The 27,539-nt window shown below is 37.2% G+C and overlaps 3 protein-coding genes across 16 annotated transcripts in view; 1 reads left to right on the top strand and 2 right to left on the bottom strand.

The window, feature by feature from the left end:
* LOC140146443 (uncharacterized) overlaps positions 1 to 27,539 on the bottom strand; it is a 122,663-nt gene that overhangs the window by 52,952 nt on the left and 42,172 nt on the right. For 8 of the 12 annotated variants that reach the window (XR_011858238.1, XR_011858241.1, XR_011858244.1 and 5 more), the window contains exon 13: positions 24,819 to 24,915. Coding sequence is in view for 3 of the 12 variants with exons in the window: in XM_072168299.1 (XP_072024400.1) it covers positions 24,843 to 24,915 (73 nt within the window). In the remaining 9 variants the exon portion in view is untranslated. Of the gene's footprint in view, positions 1 to 16,600; positions 18,715 to 24,818; positions 24,916 to 27,539 lie in introns of those variants that run through there. The other 4 variants (XM_072168298.1, XM_072168297.1, XR_011858236.1 and 1 more) reach the window with 3 other exon arrangements.
* On the bottom strand, positions 10,471 to 16,484 carry LOC140146453 (uncharacterized). Of its 3 annotated transcripts, none has more exons than XM_072168311.1 (7): positions 16,150 to 16,484; positions 15,735 to 15,894; positions 15,298 to 15,463; positions 14,606 to 14,819; positions 13,902 to 13,976; positions 13,323 to 13,406; positions 10,471 to 12,573 (listed from the first exon to the last, which is right to left on the bottom strand). In XM_072168311.1, the coding sequence occupies exons 2-4, from the start codon at positions 15,796 to 15,798 to the stop codon at positions 14,744 to 14,746; spliced, it is 306 nt and encodes a 101-aa protein (XP_072024412.1). In that variant the 5' UTR covers positions 15,799 to 15,894; positions 16,150 to 16,484; the 3' UTR covers positions 10,471 to 12,573; positions 13,323 to 13,406; positions 13,902 to 13,976; positions 14,606 to 14,743. The 3 variants fall into 3 exon arrangements, with proteins under 3 accessions (XP_072024412.1, XP_072024413.1, XP_072024414.1); XM_072168312.1 differs by having other exon boundaries at positions 15,735 to 15,888; XM_072168313.1 differs by lacking the exon at positions 14,606 to 14,819.
* LOC140141652 (uncharacterized) lies at positions 22,195 to 22,716 on the top strand. The gene has a single exon (XM_072163567.1). The coding sequence runs from the start codon at positions 22,195 to 22,197 to the stop codon at positions 22,714 to 22,716; it is 522 nt and encodes a 173-aa protein (XP_072019668.1).

Here is a 27,539-nt window from a genome sequence, read left to right as displayed (position 1 = left end):
CATTTAAAGATATGTCCATTTTAGACCAAATGGTTGGTAAGTAAGTAAGTAAGTAAGTAAGTAAGTACGTAAGTAAGTAAGTAAGTAAGTAAGTAAGTAAGTAGGTAGTAAGTAAGCAAGTAAGTAAGTAAGTAAGTAAGTAAGTAAGTAAGTAAGTAAGTAAGTAAGTAAGTAAGTAAGTAAGTAAGTAGGTAAGTAAGTAAGCAAGTAAGTAAGCAAGTAAGTAACATACACTCATATAGGCTGATACCATTTCATGGTTCAGCAAAAAGACTAGGCTTAAGGGGGTACTACACCCCTGTCCAATTTTGCGCCTATTTTTGCAATTTTCTCAAAAATTATAGCACATTGGTGACAAGTAAGATATGTATATTATAGGGGCAAGGACTACAACTACTGTACTGAAAATACAGCAACACAAAGCAAGTAGTTATTGATTTATTGATCAAATATTGGTTTTCCCTCATTTTTGACTGTAACTCCACAACTGTTGGCTGTGCTGAAATAAAATTTCCAGTGCAGTAGTTGTAGTCCTTGCCCCTATAATATATATATCTTACTTGTCACCAATGTGCTATAATTTTTGAAAAAAAAAAAAAAAATAGGCACAAAATTGGGCAGAGGTGTAGTACCCCCTTAATTGCTACTTAATTCTTCATCTAACATATAGGGCCTACTAATTCTTTTTGGATTTTTGAGGCGTGCACCACTGACCGAAGTCCCTGGTTCATTTGTCTGGTCAATTGAATATACGCCATAGAGCCTTTGATTAGAAAGCACATTTTATTGTTAACGGGATTGTTGACAAACAAAGAATAGCGAAAATTACTCGGAACTGGCTTAAAAATAAAGTTGCATAAAATCACACAGCCACACTTGTCATAAATATGCAATGCCCATTTTGTCCAGGCCCGTTTTATAAATGTATGCTTTTATTGTCATTTCACTGTTAAGACCGCTTGTTTTAAACTTTGGTGCTAACTTTTAAAAAAAACCTTTTGAATAATTATATAGCACAAACAATTCTTATTATCTAGGCTTCTGTAACAATGGCAGCCAGTTGTTTGTTGTCTCTGACATATGCCTGTTTATAGACAAGTTCTTCACAGACTTTCAAACATCATTGCTATGAATTTGACCAGCATAAATATTTATGCATGCCATTTCACCCGTTTAACATTCTGAACATCATTTGGTTTATCAATCATATCGGATTTGCTCTTTGTACAGCCCCTCTATAAACGTGCATAAAAGTTGACGGATCCCTAACCCATTGAATTTAGCGGCGCTTGCACAACAGGCTATAAATCTACCTACGTTGGTATCCAAATTCATGTAGAACGCCTTTCCAATAATGGATGTAGCGAAATGAGCTCTAGTGAGTGCACGGTACTCTCCAGGGTCTAGGCTTACTGGTAAAGCCTACGCACGGAAAACGGGGAGTACCCAAACAAAAGGGAGTATTAAAAACAAAAAGGAGTATTATTTAAAAAGGAGAAACTATTTAAAATGGGAACCTATTTGTGAAAAGCGGGAGGAAAGTTAAAAGGGATTATTTGTAAAAAGGGGAACTATTAATTTTACAAAATGGGTGAAAATAAAAGGGGTATTATTTGTAAAGGGGTAATTGAAAACGGGGAAACTATTTGAAAAGGGAAATTAAAAAAGGGGAAACTATTTGAAAAGGGGGATTCGAAAAGGGGAAACTATATGAAAAGGGGAAAGTCGAAAAGGGGGAAACTATTTGAAAAGGGGAAAGTAGAAAAGGAGAAACTACAAAGTTTGAAAAGGGGGCAAGTCGAAAAGGGGAGAAACTATTTGAAAAGGGGGCAAGTCGAAAAGGGGGAAACTATTTGAAAAGGGGGAAAGTCGAAAAGGGGGAAACTATTTGAAAAGGGGGAAAGTCGAAAAGGGGGGAAAGTCGAAAAGGGGGGAATTATTTGAAAACGGGGAAAGTTAAAAGGGGGAAATATTTGAAAAGGGGAAAGCATTTCGCAAAAGGGGGAAAACTAAAATTTGGGGATATGAATTATAAAGGGGAGTTTGGCGGAGATCAGACACCGTACAAAGTCATCAAGGAGCCTCATCTCAGGCCTGAGCGTCCATTAGTTGATGTGGAAGTACCAGACTATAATGGTCCAGGAAATGAACGGGGGAATGCTGCTAGGGCACGTATGGCTGTAATCATATCCAACAACAGGAGAGCTTAATTATTTTTTCTTATTTCATTCTTCATACTGCAATGAGAATCTTATATAATAACACTAAAAGGACAAAGCTCATGAAATGGTCCACTAACCTTTAACTGTCTTTCATAGCTAACATCCCCACCAAACATGTGTGTAATTTCCATTGTTACCAAAGTAGCAGAATGTCGTCTCAGGACAAAATTCAGGCAAAACTCTGATGATTTCACACCACCAAATAGAATTATATCGTTGTGCGCCCTAATTCACTCAATTTAAGCATTAAAATGAGCAGAAATTTGCATAATTTTAGCCAAATTTGGATTGGTCATGATTAGTAATATTATTTCCTGCAAGTGTACCACAGATGGGCGAGATCAAATAACTTTTAATAATTTTAAGCAGCCTTTTCTTTACAGAAACACTGGCATGGTTTTGCCTGTAAAATAGGCAATTCCCAGACATCGTAGACTTCGAGGGCCAGTCGTAAAAAATAATGACGGTCAACCTATATTTTTTCCCAGCCAGAGGGATCAGTCAACGGCTGATTTCAACCATCATAGCTGTCCCTTAAAACTAAGTCGCTCCTGTGAAGAAAAAATGACGTTTTCTTAAGGCAAATTTAGCGCATATCTCTATGGGACTCTGATTTGGTGGTGTGAGATCTGATTATGTAGGGGTACACGTGTGTTTGTGTCATATTTGTTTATGTTGTGTCATATGTCTGTATATTTCAAAGAAGCAAAGACAACAATTTGACACCATACACATCTATTTGTGTTTTGTACGTTATTAAAGAAATATATTTATAAAGCAATGAAACAATATTACCACATTCAGCTTACTGTCTTGCCAGTCTTTAATAAGTCTTCTATAGTCGTGTCCACACGTTCGGACACAAGTCACTTATTTCCGGACCTTACATCGGCAATAGCGCTGTCTGACGTAAGGTCTGGTAATAAGTGACTTATGTCCGACCGGTTGGTCACGACTTTTGAGATACAAGATTCACATACAATATGTAATGTGACCTGATCTAACCAGGCCAAAGAAAGCAATCTTGAATATTGAGTTATTTCAGCATCAATTCCACAAGTGCATCCTTATCATATTGGTAGTATTGGTTTAACAACCTATTTAACACATGTATCTAAATTTCACTATTGCCATCTTTGGTCTGATTAGATCAGATATAGTCACACAATAAACCTGTGATATTTACACCTCCACCAGGAATGAAACAAACTCATTGCAAATAATATAAATTGCTTTCTGCAGATTTATATATTTTTATGTTGCAAACAATAACGGTTTATACCCTGGAAAACATACATCTACTTAAGACCACACTCCACATAAAACACCACTTTAATATCCAATATCACACACTCACCACATTAATAACCACATAAAAAGACTTGCACACATGTACACCACTTTTAATCATACATCCACCGTATCTATAACGTCATAACACACACACACACCCCCACCCAAACACACACCCCCGCACCCCCACCACAAATCCTCCTCCCACACACACACACCCTACACCAGTATGTATACCAAGCTATACCAATGTGCAACAATAACAGCTCACAAAGCACACTGTTGGTACTATAAAGAGAGAATATGGGCTGCCACTCTGAAACAATAGAATTATAACATTGTATAAAGAGGGTGTTAGTTTAGATCGTAGGGTTAGGGTATTAGTTGGGTGTATTATATGGTTGGAATTGGGTTAGGTTGTAGGGTTAGAAATATGGTTAAAGTTAGCGGTTAGATAGCAGGTGAACAAAGATACACAGAATGGCAGCCAAAGACTAGAAACAGGAGGAGAGGAAGAAAAAAAAGATGTTGGAGGGATGACATCATCAGCTTAGTCAGCAGAGACAAGGAATAGAAATAGATGCTGGAGGGAACTATGTTGGAATTCACAGTGGTTGGAATTGAAATCATATGGTTGGAAATGGGTTAGGTTGTAGGGTTGGGAATATGATTGCAGTTAGATAACAAGTGAACAATGAGACTCACAGAATGGCAGCCAAAGACTGGAAACAGGAGGAGAGGAAGACAAAAAAGACAGACATCACCACCTTGAGTACAACACCTTAGGCAGCAGTGGCAAGGAACAGAAAAGATAGAAAATGCTGAAGGAGGGCTTCACAGCAGTGGGTGAAACCATAAATGGTCTATGGTGAAACAGACTGATGAGTGAGTTAGTGGGTGAGAGGTTGGGAATTGTGTTGAACTATATTGTTGGGACGATTTGAAATTACTTGGTACTCTAGGTCGGTAAACATGAGTAAGATTTGATCTTTCCCTAGAGAAGTCCTTTTGAGAGGGCTGAGCTTTCGGAACTAGCGAGTGCCATCTTCAGAGCAACTGTTGGGATTAGGATAAAAAAAGAAGATGTGGCATCACAAAACATGCTTCCTTATCCAGTACAGTACAACTATGTGCTCCCATTGTTCGGAAAAGGATTGAGGAGAAGAAAGATGATGGGAGAAGACTTAGAAAAAAAATATTAGTAGAAAATGAAATGGAGGAAGAATTTGAAGTAGAAGATGAAGTAAACAAAGCTATAGAAAAGAAGAACAAGAATAAGAAGTGTAGTATTGTTAGAATTCATGGACATAGAAAAAGAAGGAGATGATGAAGAAAAGGTAGAAGAGAAAACAAGTACAAAGGGAAAGAACAATGAAGAGGTGAAGTAAACAGAAGAAAGTAGTAGAGAAAATATATGAGTGAAAAGGAGGAGACACAAGTGGAGGAAGACAAACAGGAGGACAAATCATACAAGAGCTCATTCAGTATGCTTTGTGAGCTAAAATGCTTGTGCCTAAACACAACAATTCATAGTATTTTGCAATAAGTTTGTTCCATCAATATCTAATATTAGTACATCTAATAAATATCAATATTGGTTAAACATTAATTTCTATATTCAGCAATCACAAACTCTATTATTCCCCACATTTGTAATTTTTTTGCACTTTTAGAACACGCCCTAAGTAATGTAGTAACTAACCCCTACAATGAATAGGCAAGACACTGCATTTTGTAGAATTTTATAAGCTTCATGTCTAGAGAGATAAGGAATTCCAATGCAAATTTTGTCCAATTTATCAATCATAGTAAGGTACTTCAGAAAATGTTACAAATTTGTTTGGTCTTCGACGTATCTTTAAAAGTCCCTTTAATATTTACTTGTGAGCTGCTTCAACAAAGCAAGAAACAACTCGTATTTTTCGACATTTGCATTTTTTTGATATAAAACACCAATAAAATAACACCAAAATTATATTTATAGCATATATACTGTGACCAATTGCATCAAAAGGATGGACTGTGCAAGAAAATGACATGAGAGATATGTTAAGAAGAAATTTATAAGCTTTAGTTTGGAACACATCACTTTTCAAAATTGATCAAAGCATTTATTTTTATAAGTGAACATATGTCGCAATTTCTTTTGAAGTTCTTTACTTTTTCATACATTTAGATCTATATTATCTTGAAAAGTAGTCCACCTTTTTCATGTAACTGGTCAGTGGTCACATAATTTTCAATAAAAACAAATTAAATCAGATTCATAAAATCTAGTGCTGCAAACACTAAAAACAAATCAAAACCAAAAAACCACATCACAGCTCGTTAACTGAGCAATATCCATCATAATTACATACAATTTGTTGACATCATAGGTATGATTATTAACATATCGCCCATGAATATCTATCTAATTAAGTGTCTTAATTAATTTTTTCGGTAAATCCCATACAAGTTTTTGCGAGTAGACCTGAGCTGTCGTCATTTGACATCACGCCGATGCGCACATTTGTTTAGTGAACATTGCTACTGCGCATTTCAAAGCCATGAAGTGCGCAGTAACAATGTACGCATCGGCGTTGCGTCAAATGACGACATCTCAGGTCTACTTTAGTCTGTATACATTTCTGAAATCAGTAATTTAGATATTGTTTTTATAAATGTAATAAAGTATACATTTTAAGAAAGTTTTTGAGAAAATCTCAAAATCTGATTTCACTTTACTGACTCGAGGAATGTATACGGACTATCGCAAAGGCTGATGGGATTTACCGAAAAGGTAAATGGAACAATTATATGTAATTATTAACATATCACTCATGAATATTCATCATTATTATAATAATACTACAATGAATAAACCATAGTGATATCCATTTGGGATTCAATCATGTTTCATTGTTGTTCATCATCGTTTGACACCGATGTGTTCGTGTGTGTGTATGGGGGAAGGGGTCATAAGTGTTCAGCCCAAGATAGAGGGTCACTAAATTTGTCATATTTGGGACTGCCTTCTTAAGAAAATTACAGCTCAGCATCTTTTTTGTCATGTCATCATAATTGACATGAATTACATCTGTAATTACATACTCATCATGATGTTTAATTTATAAGTACTGAGCTCTTTTCTTATTTACATTATCATTGGTCACATACATTTACACTTGAATCACTCATGATTATTTACACATTAGGCATATCAATTCAATAGGACATAGCATATACATATCACCAGACCAAAGCCTATATTTTTATCAACATAATAGGCGACTCAAAAAATGCAATGTACATATAATTATGCGTGATCAAGATTATGATTTAAAAGTGGTGGTTTTGTAAGCAGGCGAGTAACTTTGTTATACATTCAAGGGTTAAAAGCCACTCATTAAAAAGAAAGTTTAACATGCTTAGCTTGTTTGAGGCACAGTAGTTCAGGCAACAAGTTCAAAAATGTTAACATAATCAAAAGCTTGTTTTGTATCATTACTTGTTAGGACCGATTATGGTGGCCTGGTGAAATTAATCTCATTTAAGGGGTGTATAGTGAACATCTTGGGTCACGCATATGTACATGTACACAGAAGTAGAATATGCAAATAAACACGTTAATCAGGATTCTTTTAAGTACATACAAAAAGATATTTATAAACAAAATTCCTTATTGCCTCCTCATTAAAATTTGGCATATAGCCCTGCAAACATCATGCATGTTTATAAACTACTATTTACCATGTTTACACTATCATGACTATAATTTTCAGCATGGTCTTTCAGTGGTCTGCCGATTTGACGCTGTTTATGGCATAAACACTGGAGTGGGGTTCTGATTGGCTAATTGAATCACGTCATCATCACATCGGCACCTCATTCGCTGGTCAAGCTGCGTAACATTGTGTGACTGACATAGTTCCTTTTACGTGATAATCAGAAACAGCAGACGGACACTGCTGAAAGAATTTGCTGAATTGTATCGTTATCACATTTAATAATTATGAACATGGTTAAGGTACTTGCACCGTCTTTACATATTAGGGGCCAAACCAAAAGATTGATGAAGCCCTATGAACAAAACTAGTTTGTTAGGTGGAGGGGGGGGGGGTGGGGAAATAAAAAAAGGTTGATTATGTTTCTCCTATACGCTTATAAAACATCTACATTATTTTGGCCCACTGGTTTCGTAACAGGCGATGATGGAAGGGACAGCTATAAACAAAACTAGTTATGTTTATACGACTTCATCGATTATGCTTTGTGCCCTTATGTCACTCAACTCATGTTTGTAAAAAGAAAACAGGGAGAGCGTGGCGCAATGGTTAGGGTACTTGCCTTTAGTGCATGAGGTCCCAGGTTCGATTCCCGGCGGTGGCGATTTGCTGGGATATTGACTTGGAAAAAAAAGTCTGAAATTAATTGGCAACTTCTGTAGATTAAATTCAGACTTCCGCTCTCCCCATGGTTCATTTAGAATTGGGGAAATGAATCATGAAAGTACTCCGTCCTTCGGCCATACCTGTACATGTATCTCGCAGCCAGTTTCGAAAAGAGTAGGGTGTTAACCCCTGACTGTTCCCAACCCGTCCCGGTGTTCAAATGGACCCCAATGGAAATAAGCTTCAATAGAGGCTTTCTTAGGTTATCCAGGGTTGTCAAAACCCGAATAAAAAAAAAAAAAAATTGCTGTGTCGACATTATAAATACAAATACACACACCATTCATGGTTACCCAGCAAACACAAAACGTTTTCGACATCATTCGCAAAAGGTTATAAAAGGTTGTCAGAAAACGTTTAAATGTCGGGTTATATAAAAGGTATTTTAAGAGTATAAAACGTTTTCATAACCTTAAAAAACATTTTTTGATAATCTACTGCTCAGCAAACAAAAATGTTTTACAGAAAATGTCGGGTTATGTAAAGGGTATAAAAACGTTTTAATAACATTCCAAAAACATTCTTGAAAACTTGATACAAAACATTGTAAACAGAATGTTATTTTGGGGTTGAAAAAATATTTTCCGAAAAATGTTTGCCCAAAATATTTTCAATAACGTTTTAAAAACGTTTTCATGACCTTTATATAACCTGACATTTAATGTTATTAAAATGTTTTGAAAAAAACATTTTAAGAACATTTCTGTGTTTGCTGGGTTCAAATATTTTAACATAATGTTAAGTATTGACACAATATTTGGCAAAAATGTTTGCAAAAATAGTTTACAATAACATTTTTTGAAAACATTAAAAAATATTGTTGTAGTGTGTTTCATACAAAACGTTTTAAAACGTTATCATGACCTTTATATAACCCGACATTTTAATGTTATTAAAACGTTTTTACCTAAACCAAAAGCCAAAATATAACTTCTTTAAAACGTTTTTAAAACGTTTTTGTGTTTGCTGGGTAGTGAGGTAGCGAAGGGGGTGCTGGCTGCTGGAATTTGTTAGAAATCATGTCTACGTCACTGTGGTTAGTATAGTCTCCTTAGCAGCCAGTTTGGTTCCGCTCCGTGTGGGGGGGGGGGGGGAGGGCAAACTGACAAGATGGAACCACTAGTAAATTGTCAAAATGAACCACTTTGTGTGACAGTTTTAAAAACATGGCCCATTCAGCGATTTGCTGATATACCTGATGGGTATCATGTGAATAGATCAAATGCAACATTCTATCTAGGGAACAGACCAAAAGATCAATGAAGTTCCTACTAGGCCTATGAACAAAGACGTTTTTGTAACATGGCGCAAGGTCCTAGTTGTCTCTCTAAAAGGGCAGGGGCAAACATGTAGGATCAGCTTTGTCAACAAGTACTTATGGAACCTATAGGGCTACATTGATCTTTTGGTTGGTCCCCTACAACTTGAAATACTAACTATAACAATATATTTAAGCATAATTTTAAATGAAACATAGTACATGCTGATGAGTGATGCATCAACAATAAGTATGATACATTAACAACACAAATATGTATCACAATAATCATGATAATTCTCTATAAAGTCTTAGTCAGATTCCCTTTTACAAATTAAGCGTACTGCTAGCCGTCCAGCGCGTATTATTTGCACAAGGTCCAATGCACACGCTTGACGTCGCGCGCGTATACGCGATGGTTAAGCTGTCAAATGAAATCTGAATAAGACTTTAGTGCCATCTTCAATAAGACAATTCAACAGTTCTCAGGTCCCTGGTTCATTGCCTAGAGAATGTTAGACTTCTTCAAGACTTGCATGGATCTCACCAGTTATAATGGTGATATACATAAACTAGAATATTAAACATCCTCAAGACTTGCATGGATCTTACCAGTGTATACATAAATAGTAAATGTCCATGCAATTTTTACAGCCCAAGTTTAGAGTCATATATAAGTACCTTTCCATATTCTTTATGGAGTAAACATATATCAGTGTTCAAGGTTCATTATCTTACAGTTTACAAACTATAAATCATTTGACATTACTGTGCATTTGTGCAACACACAACACAAAACATTATCATGAATGATTTGGGTACAGTATACACACACCACCCATGTTCATATACTTTCAAAGCTGTTTCTAGCTCAAAAAAATACCAAGATAAGCCTCGGCCTCATCTCAAAAAGTCAAAATTTCAAGCTAGATCGTTTTATACTGCGTCTCGTCTCAAGTTGAGAGTTACGCGATGTTATATTTTGCAGTAGCAGATTCGACTCATCACATGCGCTAATGGAATCCCGCGGGGTGTATACACACGCACAGAAGGGCGAATTGTCCATACGGTGGCGATCAACAAAGTAAACGCAACAATTTGAATCTGCCACTGCAAAATCCAACATGGCGTTAGGCCTACTTTCAACTTTGACAAGACACGCTATACCAAACCAGGGCTGCAGGTAGGCCTATCATAGCCCTCCCTTGTAAATCTCAGGATCGGTTCAACGTTATACCTATTAAAGATCGATGAAGCGCTAGGATCAAAGTTGCTTTTATTATGGACAAAGGGAGTTAAAACATAGACAGTTCTCTCTACTGTCTCTGGTTGAAACTATATATTTCTCAAATCATGGGCAGAGTGCAAGACCATCATAAGTGCAATAGAATATAATAGCTGCCTTATGTAAATGTGGATGTTCTGTATTCCAAGTCTGGTGGCCACCTCTAAGCTAACCCTAAGTTACATAATTATAGTTGAGGCTCTTTATGTATCATTGATCAAAAGTACATTTTGTTGAAATGTTGCAAATGGCAGCTATTACATTCTACTACACTTACGATGGTCTTGCTCTGGCACGAAATAGACTAGGCCTACTCACTAGGATCCACAACATTCTCATCTATTAGTGCACAGTTCTTTAACCCCAATACATTTGTACACTCATTGAATGACCTTTGAAAATTTGGATACAAAACCTCATACTCTTCAACTTGAGGTCAAATTTTACACTATGATTGTTTAATTGAGGTTATTGAACTATGCCTTTGGGATGAGGCTAATGTGGTCCATAGTGACTATTTAAACCCAAACACCTGTTGCTATGATATCACATCCTAGTTCCCTCTCCTGGTAGGAACAGAGCAACGGGGAGGGGTAAACATAATCAGAGGATCAGCTTCGTAATATAACAAGTTATATTTATAAGGCTAGATTGATACAACCTATTGAAATATTAAACATACAAATATAAGAGCACATTGAGCTCATGAGAAATACATCAATATGATGCATACAACACTCATGTATTCGATATCACAACAAATCTCTCTATAGTGCCGTCTGAAATAACACACATCAAAAGTTCAAGGTTCATTCTCAGGTCCCTGGTTCATATCCTAGAGAATGACACTTCTTCCAGTGTATATGGCGATACATAACTATAGCACTATTATAATAGTAATGTCAATCTTCACAGGCAAATATTCATGTGAATTTCTTCCAGTGTATAATATGGCGATACATAACTAGCACTATTATGACAGTCAATCTTCACATGCAAATATTCATGTGATTTTTACAGCATCCAATAAAAGTCATGCGAAATTATCTTCTCGTATTCTTTATGGAATACATTTTATTTTGGGTTTCATTGGCCTGGAAGTAAGACTCCTTCAAGGCTTGTACAGATCTCCCTATTACTGCATCCCATAATCATAGTATTTTTACTTGTATGCAGTCAGTGACATACATTTAGCTTGGCGTGTTTTCCAGTGTTTGCAGTAATAACATATCACTTATGTTGATTCTTATACACACAAAGAACCACATACGGCAAATTTTAGCGTGTGCATCACATGCGTATCAAAACATGGATGTCACGTGACTGCAAAGCTGAAAACACTATTATAGACACTCATTTTTCAGAATTCGCTATGGGATATCAATGGACCTTCACTCGATGGGCTCATTTCTTACAGTCTCCTTGCAATATTTAAAAGTCCGAGTCTCTCCGCGCTCTGTTTAATTTTCAGAAAACTCTTGATGCCAGCCTACGGATGTGTATGGCAACCACAGAATTAAAATCAGAGAACCTGTCCTCGATCAATCGCTATATTTATCGATACACACATGCGGCAAAAATTAGGGGTATTCATGTTTTGCTCGAAATGCACCCAAACTACTCCGTGCTTGTGCGCGATACTAGACACGCTTCATGGCATGCAAACTGGCTGCATTTAAGGAGTGACGCAATGCATTTTAGTGTGGTTATCACGCAAAATTGTTTCCGTGTACCATCTGCAAGCACCCGAATACCCCCAATTTTTCCCATAACTATGATGGCAACAAAGACCATACTGTTGCTTTATTGATGAGTGAGTTCTCGATGACGTACGTCCTACTAGTAGGTGGGAAAACTGAGTCCAGCTTCCACTTTTAGTTTCCTCAATATTATCGTTGTAAATGATCGACTCAGAACTTTTGCATTGCGTGAATGCATTCTGGTAGTTCATTCCGATGAGTACAATTTGTGATCAAATCTACCTTGTTAAATTTCAGGTTGATGCATAAATAACAGGAATTGCGATGATTTGAATTCCAGCAACAGACTGCATTTCACTCAGCATCTGTGATTTCACTCAACCTGTAACAAATAAGACAAATAGAAGTTGTATTCTTTAATTGTTGAAAGGAGAAAATAAGCTGAAATTATAAATCAATTAGAAGAAAAGAAGATGGCAAAGAAGAAAGGATCAATGAAAAACTATAATTTGGTTTACTTCAAGTTCGGTAGTGATGTATGTGCGTATTTCACTGGCTGCAGTATCGAATAGTGAGCAATAAGTTAACTGCGCCGAGCATATGTACTCGTTCAAGGGCGGTTTGTGGCACACTCTCTTGTGGTGCAACTGCGAAAAAGCCATTGACATCACTACTGAATCTGAAGCGAACCAATGTACAGATAGTGAAGAAGAAGGGCCAGTGACGTAACCAAGAGGGGGAAGCTTCCCCCCACTGTGAGGAGGTACCCCCCAGGCATGCTGGACACGCTGATATTCAGCTTTTACACGTTTTTTGTAAAGTTGATACTATTAGGGTTCAAAGTGGCCTCAGGTTCTGACTGAGGGGAACAAACACCCCGGTTAAACTGTAAGAACATTGTCCAGGGATTAAATAAATAAATTTAAATAATTTTCTTCTTATTGATTTGTACATATATTTAAAAGAAGAAGTTTTGAGTTTGATGGGTTTGTGAATTCAACATGTGATATTTAATAATTTGAAATCTGAGTAAGCGTATTTACATTACAAGCATTTAAGCTCTACAGACTGTTTTTGCAGTGTACGTACATTCGATCCTGTGCAATCTCTTCCCAGGAAAATCTTACTTACCTTCTTGTGGACGTCACAAAGGGAAGTGATGATGTAATGAACCCAGTCAACATATCTTCACATCCTAGCAGGCAGCTGAGCTTTCTGTAGGTATTAAAATACAGATTTCATAAATATTCTGAAACTCTTGTGTTACTATGGTTAGGGCTGTGTAACAATATCCAAATGGCCTGCCAAAATTTCTTGCTCCCTGTCGACCTGCCAAATATGGTTTGCCCCCTCTAGGCTTGCCAAAAACTATTTGCCCCTGATACCAGTTTGCAAATCTTAACTGGTGTAGATTATAATGGGTTATTTAGCCTATTCCAGTTGAAATCCACGATACCCCTGTGGAAAATTTTGGAAATATCTTATGAATTTCAAATGGCATTAGCACATTAACCATGTTAACCAATTCTATTTGAAACTCACCCTCCCTCTGTGAAAAATTCAGATTGAATCTTTCTCAGAGGGTGAATGGGTGAATCAATTGGAGGTGCCTAATGTGCCAATTCCAATAAGAGTCTAATAAGTCATAAAAGCAGTATATTTGGAGTTCAAGAGGGCCTCATGTCATGATTTAGGGGGCCTACTACTCACCTTGTCTCATATGTAGGAAGGTGATGTCACATGTTAGCAGTCAAGACCTCCTGGCAGCAGGCAAGCTTTCTGTAGCTGTGAAAATGCAAACAGATATAGACGTATTCTGAAACATTAGTGCTACCATGGTACAGGGGCGTAGCCAGCTTTCTTGGTCGGGGGGGGGGCAAAATAAAATTTTGGGGGCACAGACGAAAAAAACTTGCAGTTGCATCATACAATACATAGAGACTGTATGTCTTCGAGCTACCCGAAAAGGGCCTTATTGGGACGATGTGCGCGCGTAGCGTGGAAAAAATGGTATTTTACACTATTTTCGCCCATTATCCGGCTAAAAAAGGGCTTTATTATTACAATGTGCGCGCGTAGCGTGGAAAAATTTTGTATTTTACACTATTTTGGCCCTGAATTTTGCTAGAAAAGGGCTCCTTGCCCTTTTCTTTTCCTTTGCCCTCCTGATTTTCTCTTTCATTTTTTGTCAGGGGGGGGGCACTCTGCCCCCTGGCTACGCTACTGCCATGGTACTATGAAATAATAGGGATGCAAGTCCACTTTTGATAAAAAGCCTGAAAAACAGTGTGAAAATTACCAAAATGATCAATTTAATGGACACAGCTGTACGCGATGCGACCGATTTCGTATGTCGCGTATTTCAAAGTACAACACGAACGCACGACCATGGATACAATAATGAAAATACTAACCAATCATGAGTGAGTTGGCAAGGTTGGATTTACTTCCATGTTACGCACACGCAGGCGTTCATCACACAGTGTACACAGAGAATCATCAAGCTTTTGACAGCTGTATTCATTCAATTGAAATTTCTAGTAGACTGGTTCTCAAGTACTGGGATGTTTCAGTTGTATCATGGGACTGCTTATAAATCTTCTCTGGGTCAATAGTGACAAAATGTACCTAAATGAACAAAGCACATCCAGATGTTGCAAAATATGTTTATTTCTTGACTGCCAAACCATGTTTAGCCAGTCTATTCTCAACAGGAAAAGAAATGCAACATATATAAAGTAATAGGAGTGTCATTTGCTGTTATGATGTGATGCGTCATGTTGCAAAGGACTCTGGGAAGAGGTAAGATTGTCTTTACTGGTTCTGTTATCTTTCATTAGTAAAAATGCAGCACTTTTAATTAGGAGTTGTAATGCACTAGATTAACCAAATATTACCGTGATGTAAATAATGAGATATTGTAGACTGCACCACTGCAAAACTGATAGAAGCAAAATACTATTACATCAAATAAAGGATTATGAAAGTTTCACATCAGAAATAGTCTTGTAGTAAATTCTGATATCTCTCACACATTAATGCACTTTGTTTTCAGGGGAGATCTACCAAATAATGTTGATGGCATTATGTGTACTATTTAACTAACCTTGTTGTCCACTTGTAGAAAGCTTCAATTTCGTGGCGAATGAGGAGCTTGTGATCCAGTTCATCACCGTTAGCTTTCTGAGACCTGCTGGTACATGTAGATTTGCTTTCTTGTACGGTTTGTGGTGGAAGATGATACCATCTCTTGCAGGTAGAGTTTTCTGTTGCTGTAAATACACACAATAAAACAAAGAGTTGCAATGCGCCAGATCAACCAAATACCTAAATGTAAATAATGAGAAATTGCAGATTGCACCACTGCAAACTGATGGATGCCAAATGCTATTACAATGAAATAATGCATTTACCAAGGTTTGACATCACGTCAGAAACAGTCTCGCAGTTCTGTTATCTCTCACTCATTATTCACACTTTGTTTTCAGGGGATCTATCTAATAATGTTGATGTCATTATGTGTAGGCTCTATTATTAACTAACCTTGCTGTCTACTTGTAGAAAGCTTCATTTTCGTAGCGAATGATGAGTTTGTGATCCAGTTCATTACCGGTTAGCTTTTGAGACCTGATGGTAGATTGGCTTTCTTGTACGATTTGTGGTGAAAGATGATTCCCTCTCTTGCAGGCAAAGTTTTCTGTTGCTGTGAAATACACACAATACAATATTATTTTAACAAAGAGTTGTAATGCGCCAGATCAATATTACCATAATGTAAATAATGAGAAATTGCACCAATGCAAACTGATAGACGCTAAATGCTATTATATCAAATAAAGGACTATTACACATCACATATTGTCTTGTAGTTTTGTTATCTTTCACTCATAAAAGAACATATATTGTTTGAAGGGGAGATCTATTATGTTGGTGTCATCAAGTGAAATATTTAACTAACCTTCTTGTCCACTTGTAGAAAGTTTCATTTTTGTTACGAACATGGTGAATGAGGATCAAGTTTCACAGTGATGCAGTTTACCATTCGCTCTGAGACCTTTCAGTAGATTGGCTTTTCTTGTAGAGAGTTGACTTTTCAGGTTTGCGTTGAAAGATGCTATCTTTCTTGCATGGCAGGTAGAGTTTTCTGTAGCTGTGGAATTCATGTAATACAGAATATTTTAATAAAGATTTGTAATGTGAGAGCTCAACCAAATGTTCCCACATGTAAATACAATACAACAGGATAATACAAGTATAGCTGCATTATATCGTCGGTCGCAACACATAGTGGCGTACGGTGATTTTGGTCAATTTTATGACATTTTGCCCAATGGTCTTATATATCAAGTTCTTCAAGTATACAAGTAAGAAAGCTCAACTATACTTAATTAATAAATACCGTTAATTAATTAATTGACTTATGTTAACAATCCCGTAAGAATGCAATATCTTCCGTTTCACAAAACGGTGAAAATCGGATTTGATGACATTTAGGCACATCATCCACCAATAATGTGGCGTACGCTTCAGAAACGAGCCGAAAACCCCAAATCTTCCGTTTCACATAGTGGCATACGTGCGACTTAAAATTTAAAAACCTGCTGAAACCCCCAAATCTTCCGTTTTACATAGTGGCGTACGTGCGACTTACGCTTAAAAAATCTGCCGAAACCCCCAATTCTTCCGTTTCACATAGTGGCGTATAAGTTTAGGAGCTAGATATATCCTGTAAAAGTTTTCCTTTTTTAACTATTTAAGTTACAGTTTAATAGTTTAATCCTTTAACTTCAATTTCAAATGTAATCTGTCCACTGAGAGATAATATTGGAGGAGTACTGACTATGTTATTAGTATCATATCCTTCAAACGCGTTTTTCTCGGAAATGTATTTTGCGTTTGTCCTGCACGTACGCCACTATGTGTTGCGACCGACGATATATACCCATAGCACGCTTGGTCATTCCAAAGGAGTAAAGGCCAGTAACCAATGGTAACTGAGAACTAATGGGTAAACAGGGTCCAAAAAGGGGCTACTCTCGTCTCAGCTAGTTGCACTTCTGACTTCATAGATGAGCAAACATTTCTTTCCCAAAAGTGCACCTAACCTTTGCCATGGGAGGTAGGCGAGGTACAAGCATATCCTTCCAAATAGCATAGAATTGTTTTAGTCACTATTTATCTGCTTGTTTTCATGATTTCATGACTCACCAAGATCTGCATTGGGTCTGTGATATGTATTTATCTGTTGATAAAACTGGCATAAATGTAAAAACTTCACTTTGTGCCGATTCATACATGAGAAATGATTGTTATCACTATATAGCAAAACACGTACATACATTTGTATAAAAGAGCTGATCTTGTCTCCATTAGTTTAATACACCCCTGGCTTATGTATGTAGATATGAGCAAACATTTCTTTTCCAAAAGCGTGCCTAACCTTTGTCATAGGAGGTTGGATGTACAAGTACCCTCCAAAATACCATTGTTTTAGTCACTTTTATCTGCTTGTTTCCATGATTATTTCATGACTGACTTACCAAGCTCTGCATTGGTTCTGTGATATCTATTCTGGTGATAAAACTAGCATTTACTTATTGATTAAGAGTTAAATTTAAATAATGTTTAAAACACCACTTTGAGCTGCTTCTTCATGACATTCATTACATGAGAAATGATTGCTATCACTATAGATATGTATAGGAAAACATGGGCATTCAGTGCTGTCTACAGTAGATAGCATAAACCACTAAGACAGGAAATATTGTGCAACTCTGCAGCACTGATCATGTAATTTATAAAATCTTCTTATGTGTACTTTTAGAGCTATCTACAGATCGATATAGTAAAGTTTCTCAAAATGTGTAATTTTACTACTCTTACTAACCTGTTGGTCTTGAGTGAGTCATCATCTTTGACACCTTCTGGTAGACCATCCAATTGAGCCCTTTGCACGGATCTGTAATCTTTTGCTACCAATGAGGTTATCCAAGTAAGACACATGTGCAAAAGGACATTTCTGTTTCAGATCGTGTATATTTGCGTATGCGGTAGTTGAAGCATACGTTAGGAGTACAAATCAACAACATGCACTTTGCAAGCAAAAGCTCATTTGAGATGACGTGCAAAGTGTCAATATGGATGCTGGTTATTCTGTCTTCTGGGGTGCACTATAAGACGTTCAAGGTTTTCATTCTACACTTAGTATATGACCTTGTTTTGAGATGACCGTACAAAGTGTCAATATGGATGCTGGTTACTCTGTCCTCTGAGGTACACCTTCAGACGTTCAAGGTTTTCATTTGACACTTTGCTTATAACCTCGTTTTGAGATGACGGCGCAAGGTGTCAATGTGGATGCTGGTTATTCTGCCCTCTGGGGTATACCATCAGACGTTCAAGGTTTTTATTCCGAATAGAATATGGTAGTTTATTCTCGCATGTGTCTAATTATAGGATGCTGTACACAATCACATATTTATTTGCATGTTTTACTATATTGGCTGGTTAGACTGTGTCATAGCTGTAAGAAACAAAAAAATCATAACATTTTAGTGTAACCTAGCTCAGCCATCAATGTAGGCCATGTGTGTACTATGAGTATGGATGTCCAAACAGCACCTGGATGATTGGGTCAGTCATAAATACATGTAAATGCCTGCAGGTACTGACTAGTAGTATCTAAGTATCAACCCAACAAGTCTATGTAGTCTGAAATTGTACAATGTATATGTATATTGTGAATTGTCACTCAGGGCCCCCTTGGAGATCAGTAAGGGGCTACCCTGGTTAAAGAAAGATTAAATAAATAAAAAAAATACACACATACCTACTCCCCATACCTGGAAAATGTAGTGCTAATCTTTTGGGATTAAAAAATATTATCAAGTTCTGCCAAATGAAACATATCAATCCTAATCATTCATTCATGAACATGAAAGAAAAAGTTCACTATTTTACTTATTTCTTGAAAAAAAGAGCCAAAAACATGCATTTCGGCATGTTACTGACAATCAAATCACAACAATCAAAGACTTGTATTCAAAATCACAAATAATACTAAAATTTGCTATAATTTTAATTATTTGTGTTACTTTCATTAAATGATTGGTTATAAGAATGAAGCATGTCTTTTCCAAAAATTAGAATGCATGAATTGAAAGTAGACTTGCTTTGGTTTAAAGCTAACGATTAAAGGTTTATTTACATACCAAAATATATTTTATCAACCTTTCAGAAATAGGAGAAAAAGAGGGTGCAATGAGGGTTCTCTTTTTTTGGGACACCCTGTACAACTTTGAAACCAGATTTTTCAATCATATAAGAGATTTTTCAATCATGTAAGAGGTTACGTAATATAAAACAGAAAGCTATACAACTCTTTTGAAACATTTTCCATTTAGAGTCAAGTAGGCATATGGAGGTTAAAGTTGAGATGGGCTAGAGAAAATCATAAAATGTGCTATCATTGTCAATTAAGTGACTGGTTCAAGGCTAGAGAAGGAATTGAAAGTCTGAAACTAGCATTTGAAGAAGGTTGAATTACCGTATTCATTCCATTAACTGCCCAGGGTGCTTAACAAAGTCATTTTGGGTGGGCACTTATTTTTTATATAGTTTACATAATTACATATGTAAAAAATGGCCCAGAATATAGACTTTGTGTGTAGAGGCCCTGTGTTTGATACACGAGTAGTTGCATGCATGGATTCTGCGTATAAATGATAGAGGATCATGTGTAGTAAAGTCGCTGGGTGGGCGCTTATAGGGGCATGGGCGGTTAGGGAACAACCCAAAAGTTCGATGAAGCCCTATAAACGAAAGTCCTTTCGTTAGAAGGCTAACCCTCCCCTCCCTCTAACGTAAGTGACAAATATCGAAAATTCCAACCCGTATATTCATATAGGATACAGGAGCCGTCGCTATATGGTGCATGGGGTGTGGAGGGGGTGCGACAATGCTAGGATATTGATCATGTTTATGGAAGAAACGAATATTGCATTCTATTTTAAAATACGTGTTCATTATCTTTTTGGCACATAAAAAAATAGGTCTTGCTGGATTTTCAAATAAAAAAGAATGTGGTATGAAACACAAAACGTTTTCGACATCATTCGCCAAAGGTTAGAAAAAGTGATCAGAAAACGTTTAAATGTCGGGTTATATAAAGGTATATAAAGAGTAAAAAACATTTTCATATTAAAGATTTGAAAACATTTTGATAACCTCCTGCAAATATTCTAACATAATGTTCTTTAAAAAATATTTTACAATAACTTTTTGAAAACATTTTAGAAATAGTTTTGTAGTACGTTTTCATACATAACGTTTTTTCATGACGGTAAAAATGACCTTTATATAACCAGGGGATGAGACTGCTCAGGTTAAATGTCGGGACCTAGGTCACAATTTGAGAAGAAATGATATGCCAAGTTCGAAGTTCCCTAATTGGTCCATGAGTGACCAAACCGTTCCTGGTAAGCCGTATACTTCTATTACAGTATATGCAGTATACATGTTCTTTGTTGACAAGGCGCAGTCTTCAGTGAACAGCTCTCTTTTTCAGAGCCAAATAAACCTTTAAATTTAGCAGATCGGCGAGGTCTGCTTGTTTTCTGTTGACAAGGGGCAATCTTCAGTGAACGGTTCTTTTCAGAGCCACCAAACCTTTAAAATCAGCAGATAGGCGAGCCTCTGCTTGTTTCTGTAGACAAGGGGCAGCCTTCAGTGAACGGCTCTTTTCAGAGCCACCAAAACCTTTCAAATTAGCAGATAGGCGAGATCTGCTTAATCTTTGTTGACAAGGGGCAGTCTTCAGTGAACGGCTCTTTTCAGAGCCACCAAACCTTTCAAATCAGCATATAGGCGAGGTCTGCTTGTTTCTGTAGACAAGGGGTAGTCTTCAGTGAACGGCTCTTTTCAGAGCCACCATAAACCTTTTAAATTAGCAGATAGGCGAGATCTGCTTGTTATCTGATGACAAGGGACAGTCTTCAGTGAACGGCTCTTTTCAGAGCCATCAGTCAGTAGGCAAGGGGGAGGTCTACATGTCTCATTCTTAGGCACTTTGTCATGAAGAAGTCAGAGCTACTCCTGACGAAAGCTTGACAGTTCTAAACTTGTCCGACGGCGAACCCGCTAAAAACCCCCACTAATGTTATGAATTCCCGTCGTAAAAGCCTATCCCACAATTTCCCTGATATAAACCGACATTTTAATGTTATTAAAACGTTTTTACCAAAACCAAAACCCCAAAATATAACATGTTTAAAACGTTTGAAAAACGTTTTGTGTTTGCCCGGACAGTTGCTTTAAAATGAACTTACATGACGTTGCAGGTTGCGAGTACTGCACTCCATATTGATTTGAAATAATTTTGAAGAAACCACTGTAAAATCTAAATATCGTAGTACTTCGGAAACTAAAATTTTAAAATTATATTTTAAATCCTTAAAAAAAGATAACCTTTGACCGATGTTTTAACTACTTTTTTTACAAACGTAATCGGACTTTCTGACCCCCTCCCCCACTAACGAAAGGACTTTCGTTTATAGGGCTTCATCGAACTTTTGGGTTGTTCCCTTAATGGAACGAATACGGTAATCTTTTTTTTTTATTAATGTTGTTCTAATGTGCTAATATATAGGGGTAGCCTACACATTTATTGCACAGGCAATGACTAATCTGTGGACAAATAACTGCATGTGAAGCTATAGGTGGTAGATTGTGGGATAGGCTTTTACGACGGGAATTCATAACAATTAGTGGGTTTTTAGCGGGTTCGCCGTCGGATATATTGACACCCTTATCAGGGAGAGGCACTTCCTACATCAAGAACTCGCAACATTTTGTTGAAAAGGCAGGGCAAATACCCATAGAACCAGGTGACTTATTGGTCAGTTTTGATGTGGTATCATTATTCACTAATGTACCAATTGATGATGCTAGTAAGATTATAGGAGATATCTTGCGTGATGATGATACACTTAAAAACAGAACACGCATGACAAGCGATGAGATCGTAGAACTTATGAAGTTATGCCTCACATCTACGTACTTCAAATGGCAAGGGAAATTCTATGAACAAAAAGAGGGTCAGGCAATGGGTTCACCACTCTCCCCAATAACATCGAATATCTTCATGGAACACTTTGAAACCAAAGCACTAGATACGTATCCTTTGAAACCCGTTGCTTGGTTCAGATTTGTTGATGACACATTCGTCGTCTGGCGACATGGCAAAGACGAACTGGTCAAATTCCTAAGTCATCTCAACAATCAACACAAGTGTATCCAGTTCACAATGGAGATTGAGGAGGCGGGTGGCATACCTTTCCTTGATGTCAAAGTGCAGAGATCAGACACTAGCTTGAGTTTCGCCATATACCGAAAACCCACTCATACTGATCAATATCTTCATTTTAACTCTAGTCACCATATGTCTGCCAAGAACAGTGTTGTCAATACACTGGTTCACAGAGCACTGACTCTGTGTGATGAAGAACATCGAACTCAAACACATTGAAAAAGCGTTGAACAAGAATGGCTATCCCTCAAACCTCATTCACAAGGCAATCAAGAAACAGACAGGAGAACGATCAGAAGAATTGGTGGACGATGAACACAAAGGCATTACCTTCATGCCATATATCAAAGGTGTATCAGACAAAATCTGTCGGTTTCTAAACCGATCAGGGGTCAAAACATTCTACTCTAGGTCGGCCAAATTAAGAGACATCCTAAGCCACCCAAAAGATCCTCTGCCCAAGGATCGTGCACCATGTGTGTACTCTATACCTTGCAGTTGTGGTGAGCAATACATAGGCCAAACCAAACGACCACTAAAGGTCAGAATATCTGAACACCGAAGAGCCACAAGACAAAAGAAAGAAGAAGGCTCGGCATTAGTTGAACATGCTTGCAAAGAAGGCCATGAACCTCTGTGGGACGAAACAACAAAACTGGCACAAGTTTCTCACTTGGGGATGAGGTTGACCCGTGAAGCGTTGGAAATCAGAGTTAATGAAACTTCTACTATCAATAGAAATGACGGCAAAGACATCAGTCGTATGTGGCGCTCTCTATTTTCAAACAACCAATCACAGAGCCGCTAATCTTATCACATCGTATGCGGCGCTCTCTATTTTCAAACAACCAATCACAGAGCCGCTAATCTGTACCACGTCCGCAATTAAAGCCATATTATAACATTTGCTGTTGAGGACGCCCTCACTGATTTTTTAAAATTCATTTTTTACACAATTATATTGTACTTTATTAAACCAATATACCCTGCAAAAATCAAGACTCTAGGTGCTGTAGTTTTGTCAAAATCCGATATTTTGAATAAAGCGCCGGAACCGGCGTCTTATTATTACGATGGAATTATTAGTCGAACGCATACACGATGTTCATAACACACAGTGCGGGACGGTGATCTACACAACAAAGGGTCGTACCATAACATGACCGAAGGAGTGGTACGTATTGGCGACATACGCGCTGGTAGTAAATTCCAATTTTCTTTGCTTTGACGTAGTTGTTCGGTTCAAAAATAAAGGGGATATATCTGACAGTACAAACTAACATTTTATGTCAAAGAAATGCTGATCTATTTTGTATGATAATGTTATAATATTGCTTTAAGTGATATAAACGCTCATCATGCATACAATCGATCAATCGGTCCATAAGTGGCCAAACGGTTCCTGGTAAGCCGTATACTTCTATTCTCTGTTGACAAGGGGCAGTCTTCATTGAACAGCTCTTCCTCAGAGCGAATTCAGCAGATAGGCGAGGTCTGCTTGTTTTCTGTTGACAAGGGGCAGTCTTCAGTGAACGGCTCTTTTCAGAGCCACCAAAACTTACAAAATCAGCAGATAGGCGAGATCTGCTTGTTTCTGTTGACAAGGGGCAGTCTTCAGCAAACGGCTCTTTTCAGAGCCACCAAAACTTACAAATTCAGCAGATAGGCGAGATCTGCTTGTTTCTGTAGACAAGGGGCAGTCTTCAGCAAACGGCTCTTTTCAGAGCCACCAAAACCTTTATATCAGTAGATAGGCGAGATCTGCTTGTTTCTGTAGACAAGGGGCAGTCTTCAGCAAACGGCTCTTTTCAGAGCCACCAAAACCTTTATATTAGCAGATAGGCGAGATCTGCTTGTTCTCTGTTGACAATTAAGGGGCAGTCTTCAGTGAACGACTCTTTTCAGAGTCATCAGTAGACAAGGGCGGTCTACATGTTTCATTCTTAGGTACTTTGTCCTGAAGAAGTCAGAGCTACTCCTGACGAAAGCTTGACAGTTCTAAACTTGTCCGACGGCGAACCCGCTAAAAACCCACTAATTATAGGTGGTAGATTTACTAAATATCTACATCAACCATCAGCATGTTCAGAAAAAAAAGGATTTTTTTTTACAAAATTATTTCTCGAGGTGACAAATTTAAAATCTATGCATGGATTGAGGTTTAGTAGGCCTGTAGACTTCATTTGCACTATGTCAGTCACTTGCCTGCTGCTTGATATTTAAAAATAAATTATCTGTAGCAACTCTCTGGTCTGTTTCCAGGGTCTGTTTACACAAGTCAAGAATTTACATTTTCTTACATGATTTGTCATTTGACATACCTGGTTGTCTAGTGTGTAAGGATGCTATCCAAGAATGAGGAATTCATCATCCAGATCATCATCTTCAAGACCTGCTGGTAAACTGTATCTCGCAAACCTGTGAAATGGTAGCAAGGAATCTCAAATAAGAATTATGAAACTGGTGTCCTTTTATATAAATGAAGTATAAATGTGGATAAGGGTAGAAGTCAGGTTGAGGTTTTTGCTGGCTGCTGCATTGAAAGTCAAATACATACACATGAATGCATAATTCAAAGAGTTGATGAGCTCAATATAGGCCAAGGGCAATGCTATGACTGAATTAATTAAATGTAATAAATGAAATAATTTATATGGAAATTAACACATTATCAACAAAATGTGAAAAAATGCCTGTAGTACCAAAATTGTATAATTTTAAACAATAAAATATAATGCCAATAATAAATAATGAATCAAATAAATAGAAAACAAAATAGATACTGTTTTTGACCTAATTACTATTACTTCTAGTGCCCCTGCCTTAATACAGTCATTTTCAGGCAGTGCTTATTTAAAATTATGGAATGGGAATTTTTACACACATAAACATTCAAAATACAGTGCAAGTTAGATGTCTAAATCATCATATTCTTAAACTGGAAGGTTTGGAATGGAATTTTATTCAGATATTTGATGGAATTTAGTTGTATAGGTGCATTGAAATGGGACACTTAAGTCACTCAAACAATTCTGTAGGAGTGCTTATTAGGGGAGGGGTGCTACATGTAATTAGGTCAATTGGTAATGGAAGTTTAAATTAAAAACAAAGCAAGAATTGTGTTGTCAGATGGTATTACTTGGGTAATTGCAAGGCAAGTAGTATAGAGCAGAGCTGTCTTGACTAGCTCCAATAACTGAGTACAAATAAATACATAGGCCAAAAACATGTAAAAAATTTTGCAAAACAAAATGAATGAAAGGTCTATGAATAAAACTATTTAGTTACGTTTCAAACATGTGCAGCGATATTTTATTCTATTACAGACATAAAAGAATGACTATGCAGACAGCAGACACGAATATCTATAGATGCCTGTGACTCCATGCTACCCGCTAATGCCTGCTCCACATCAAAAAGGCTAGACGCGCGACATTTTAAATGCGCATGCGTCATATTTATACCTCAAAAATGTTAAGGGGGCGCAGCACTAAATCACTACGCATTTTATGTAAGAACGAAATTCGGCTAATATAGTGCATAGTGAATATGAGATTGTAGCGACCATATCTACCGACATGTTCACTTTAAATCACTCAAAATCAGCTCATATGAATTCGACAAGTGTCTTCAATGATAAGATGCAGAAAAAACGGACATTTAATCTCAAAAGCAATTCTCTGTGGCGGATGAAGACAACTTCCGATTTTGAAATGTGAGTGGTGAATTTAGTAAATTTTAGGCCATATTTTTTGCACCGCGAAATAGCGGAAAAAGTCAACGGTCATCGATATATGCCGACAAAAGTTTTGGAATCTACAGAAACAGAGCTTTAATTTGATACCAAATTTATTTTGCCAAGTATTGCAGGGACGCCAGGAATGGCGCTCGAAGTAGGCCGAAATCACACGTTATCCTATGGGACGCTTATTTAGTGTTGCGCCCCCTTGTAACGGCCGTCGTTATGAACGCGTTCTTTTACATTCTTCGCGCAAAATAAGAAATGCGTTTCATGAAATGTGTTCTATTTCAATCATGATGATAAACAAGTATTACAAAAAGTCACCCTGATGAATTATTATTGGGAAAAACGCTTTATTGGCCGAGCAGGCGCCTTCAAAGTCTAGAAATTGTACCCAAAAATCTTCAAAAAGGCTCAAAAACGGGTTTTAAAGTTAATAGACATTGTTAATCTGCATGAAGCCGTTTTGCTGCATATTCAGTAGGCCTATGCAAAAAGATCATAATTGTTACTACTGAAACAGGGGGGGGGGTGTTTATACTTTGCACTCATTAACAAGTGCTTTCCAAAATAAAATGGCAAGACAGATAATCTAGAAAAGAAATTAAACTTGGTTCAAAGACGAGCTTAAATTGTTGTCTGTCACCAGTTTAGTGAGTTTTGTACAAACTCTCGCATATTGGGGAAAAGTCGAAATATGCGATTTTCCGCGTTTCGGCACTGATCTTTAAAACAACATTTCTCTTGAACGAAATGTCGCAGAGACATGAAATCTTCGGTGTTGAGCTACAAATTGTCTCTAGTTTAATTAACAAGTGACAAATGTGGATTTTGAAAACTTTTCAATCCTTATAAGGGGCGCAGCACTAAATCACTACGCATTTTATGTAAGAACGAAATTCGGCTAATATAGTGCATAGTGAATATGAGATTGTAGCGACCATATCTACCGACATGTTCACTTTAAATCACTCAAAATCAGCTCATATGAATTCGACAAGTGTCTTCAATGATAAGATGCAGAAAAAAACGGACATTTAATCTCAAAAGCAATTCTCTGTGGCGGATGAAGACAACTTCCGATTTTGAAATGTGAGTGGTGAATTTAGTAAATTTTAGGCCATATTTTTGCACCGCGAAATAGCGGAAAAAGTCAACGGTCATCGATATATGCCGACAAAAGTTTTGGAATCTACAGAAACAGAGCTTTAATTTGATACCAAATTTATTTTGCCAAGTATTGCAGGGACGCCAGGAATGGCGCTCGAAGTAGGCCGAAATCACACGTTATCCTATGGGA

Source organism: Amphiura filiformis, chromosome 2, assembly GCF_039555335.1.
Source record: "Amphiura filiformis chromosome 2, Afil_fr2py, whole genome shotgun sequence".
Taxonomy (NCBI): domain Eukaryota; kingdom Metazoa; phylum Echinodermata; class Ophiuroidea; order Amphilepidida; family Amphiuridae; genus Amphiura; species Amphiura filiformis.
This window is presented reverse-complemented; position numbering and strand designations above follow the sequence as displayed.

What these genes read in the sequence shown, in the direction of transcription:
- LOC140146453 (XM_072168311.1), bottom strand. Translation starts at nt 15,798, where the DNA reads ATGAACTGGATCACAAACTCATCATTCGCTACGAAAATGAAGCTTTCT. An exon ending in TTCTACAAGTAGACAGCAAG is followed by an intron (nt 15,464 to 15,734) that starts GTTAGTTAATAA and finishes GTGTATTTACAG; the next exon opens with CAACAGAAAACTCTACCTGC. An exon ending in TTCTACAAGTGGACAACAAG is followed by an intron (nt 14,820 to 15,297) that starts GTTAGTTAAATA and finishes TTGTTCATTTAG; the next exon opens with GTACATTTTGTCACTATTGA.
- LOC140141652 (XM_072163567.1), top strand. Translation starts at nt 22,195, where the DNA reads ATGACAAGCGATGAGATCGTAGAACTTATGAAGTTATGCCTCACATCT.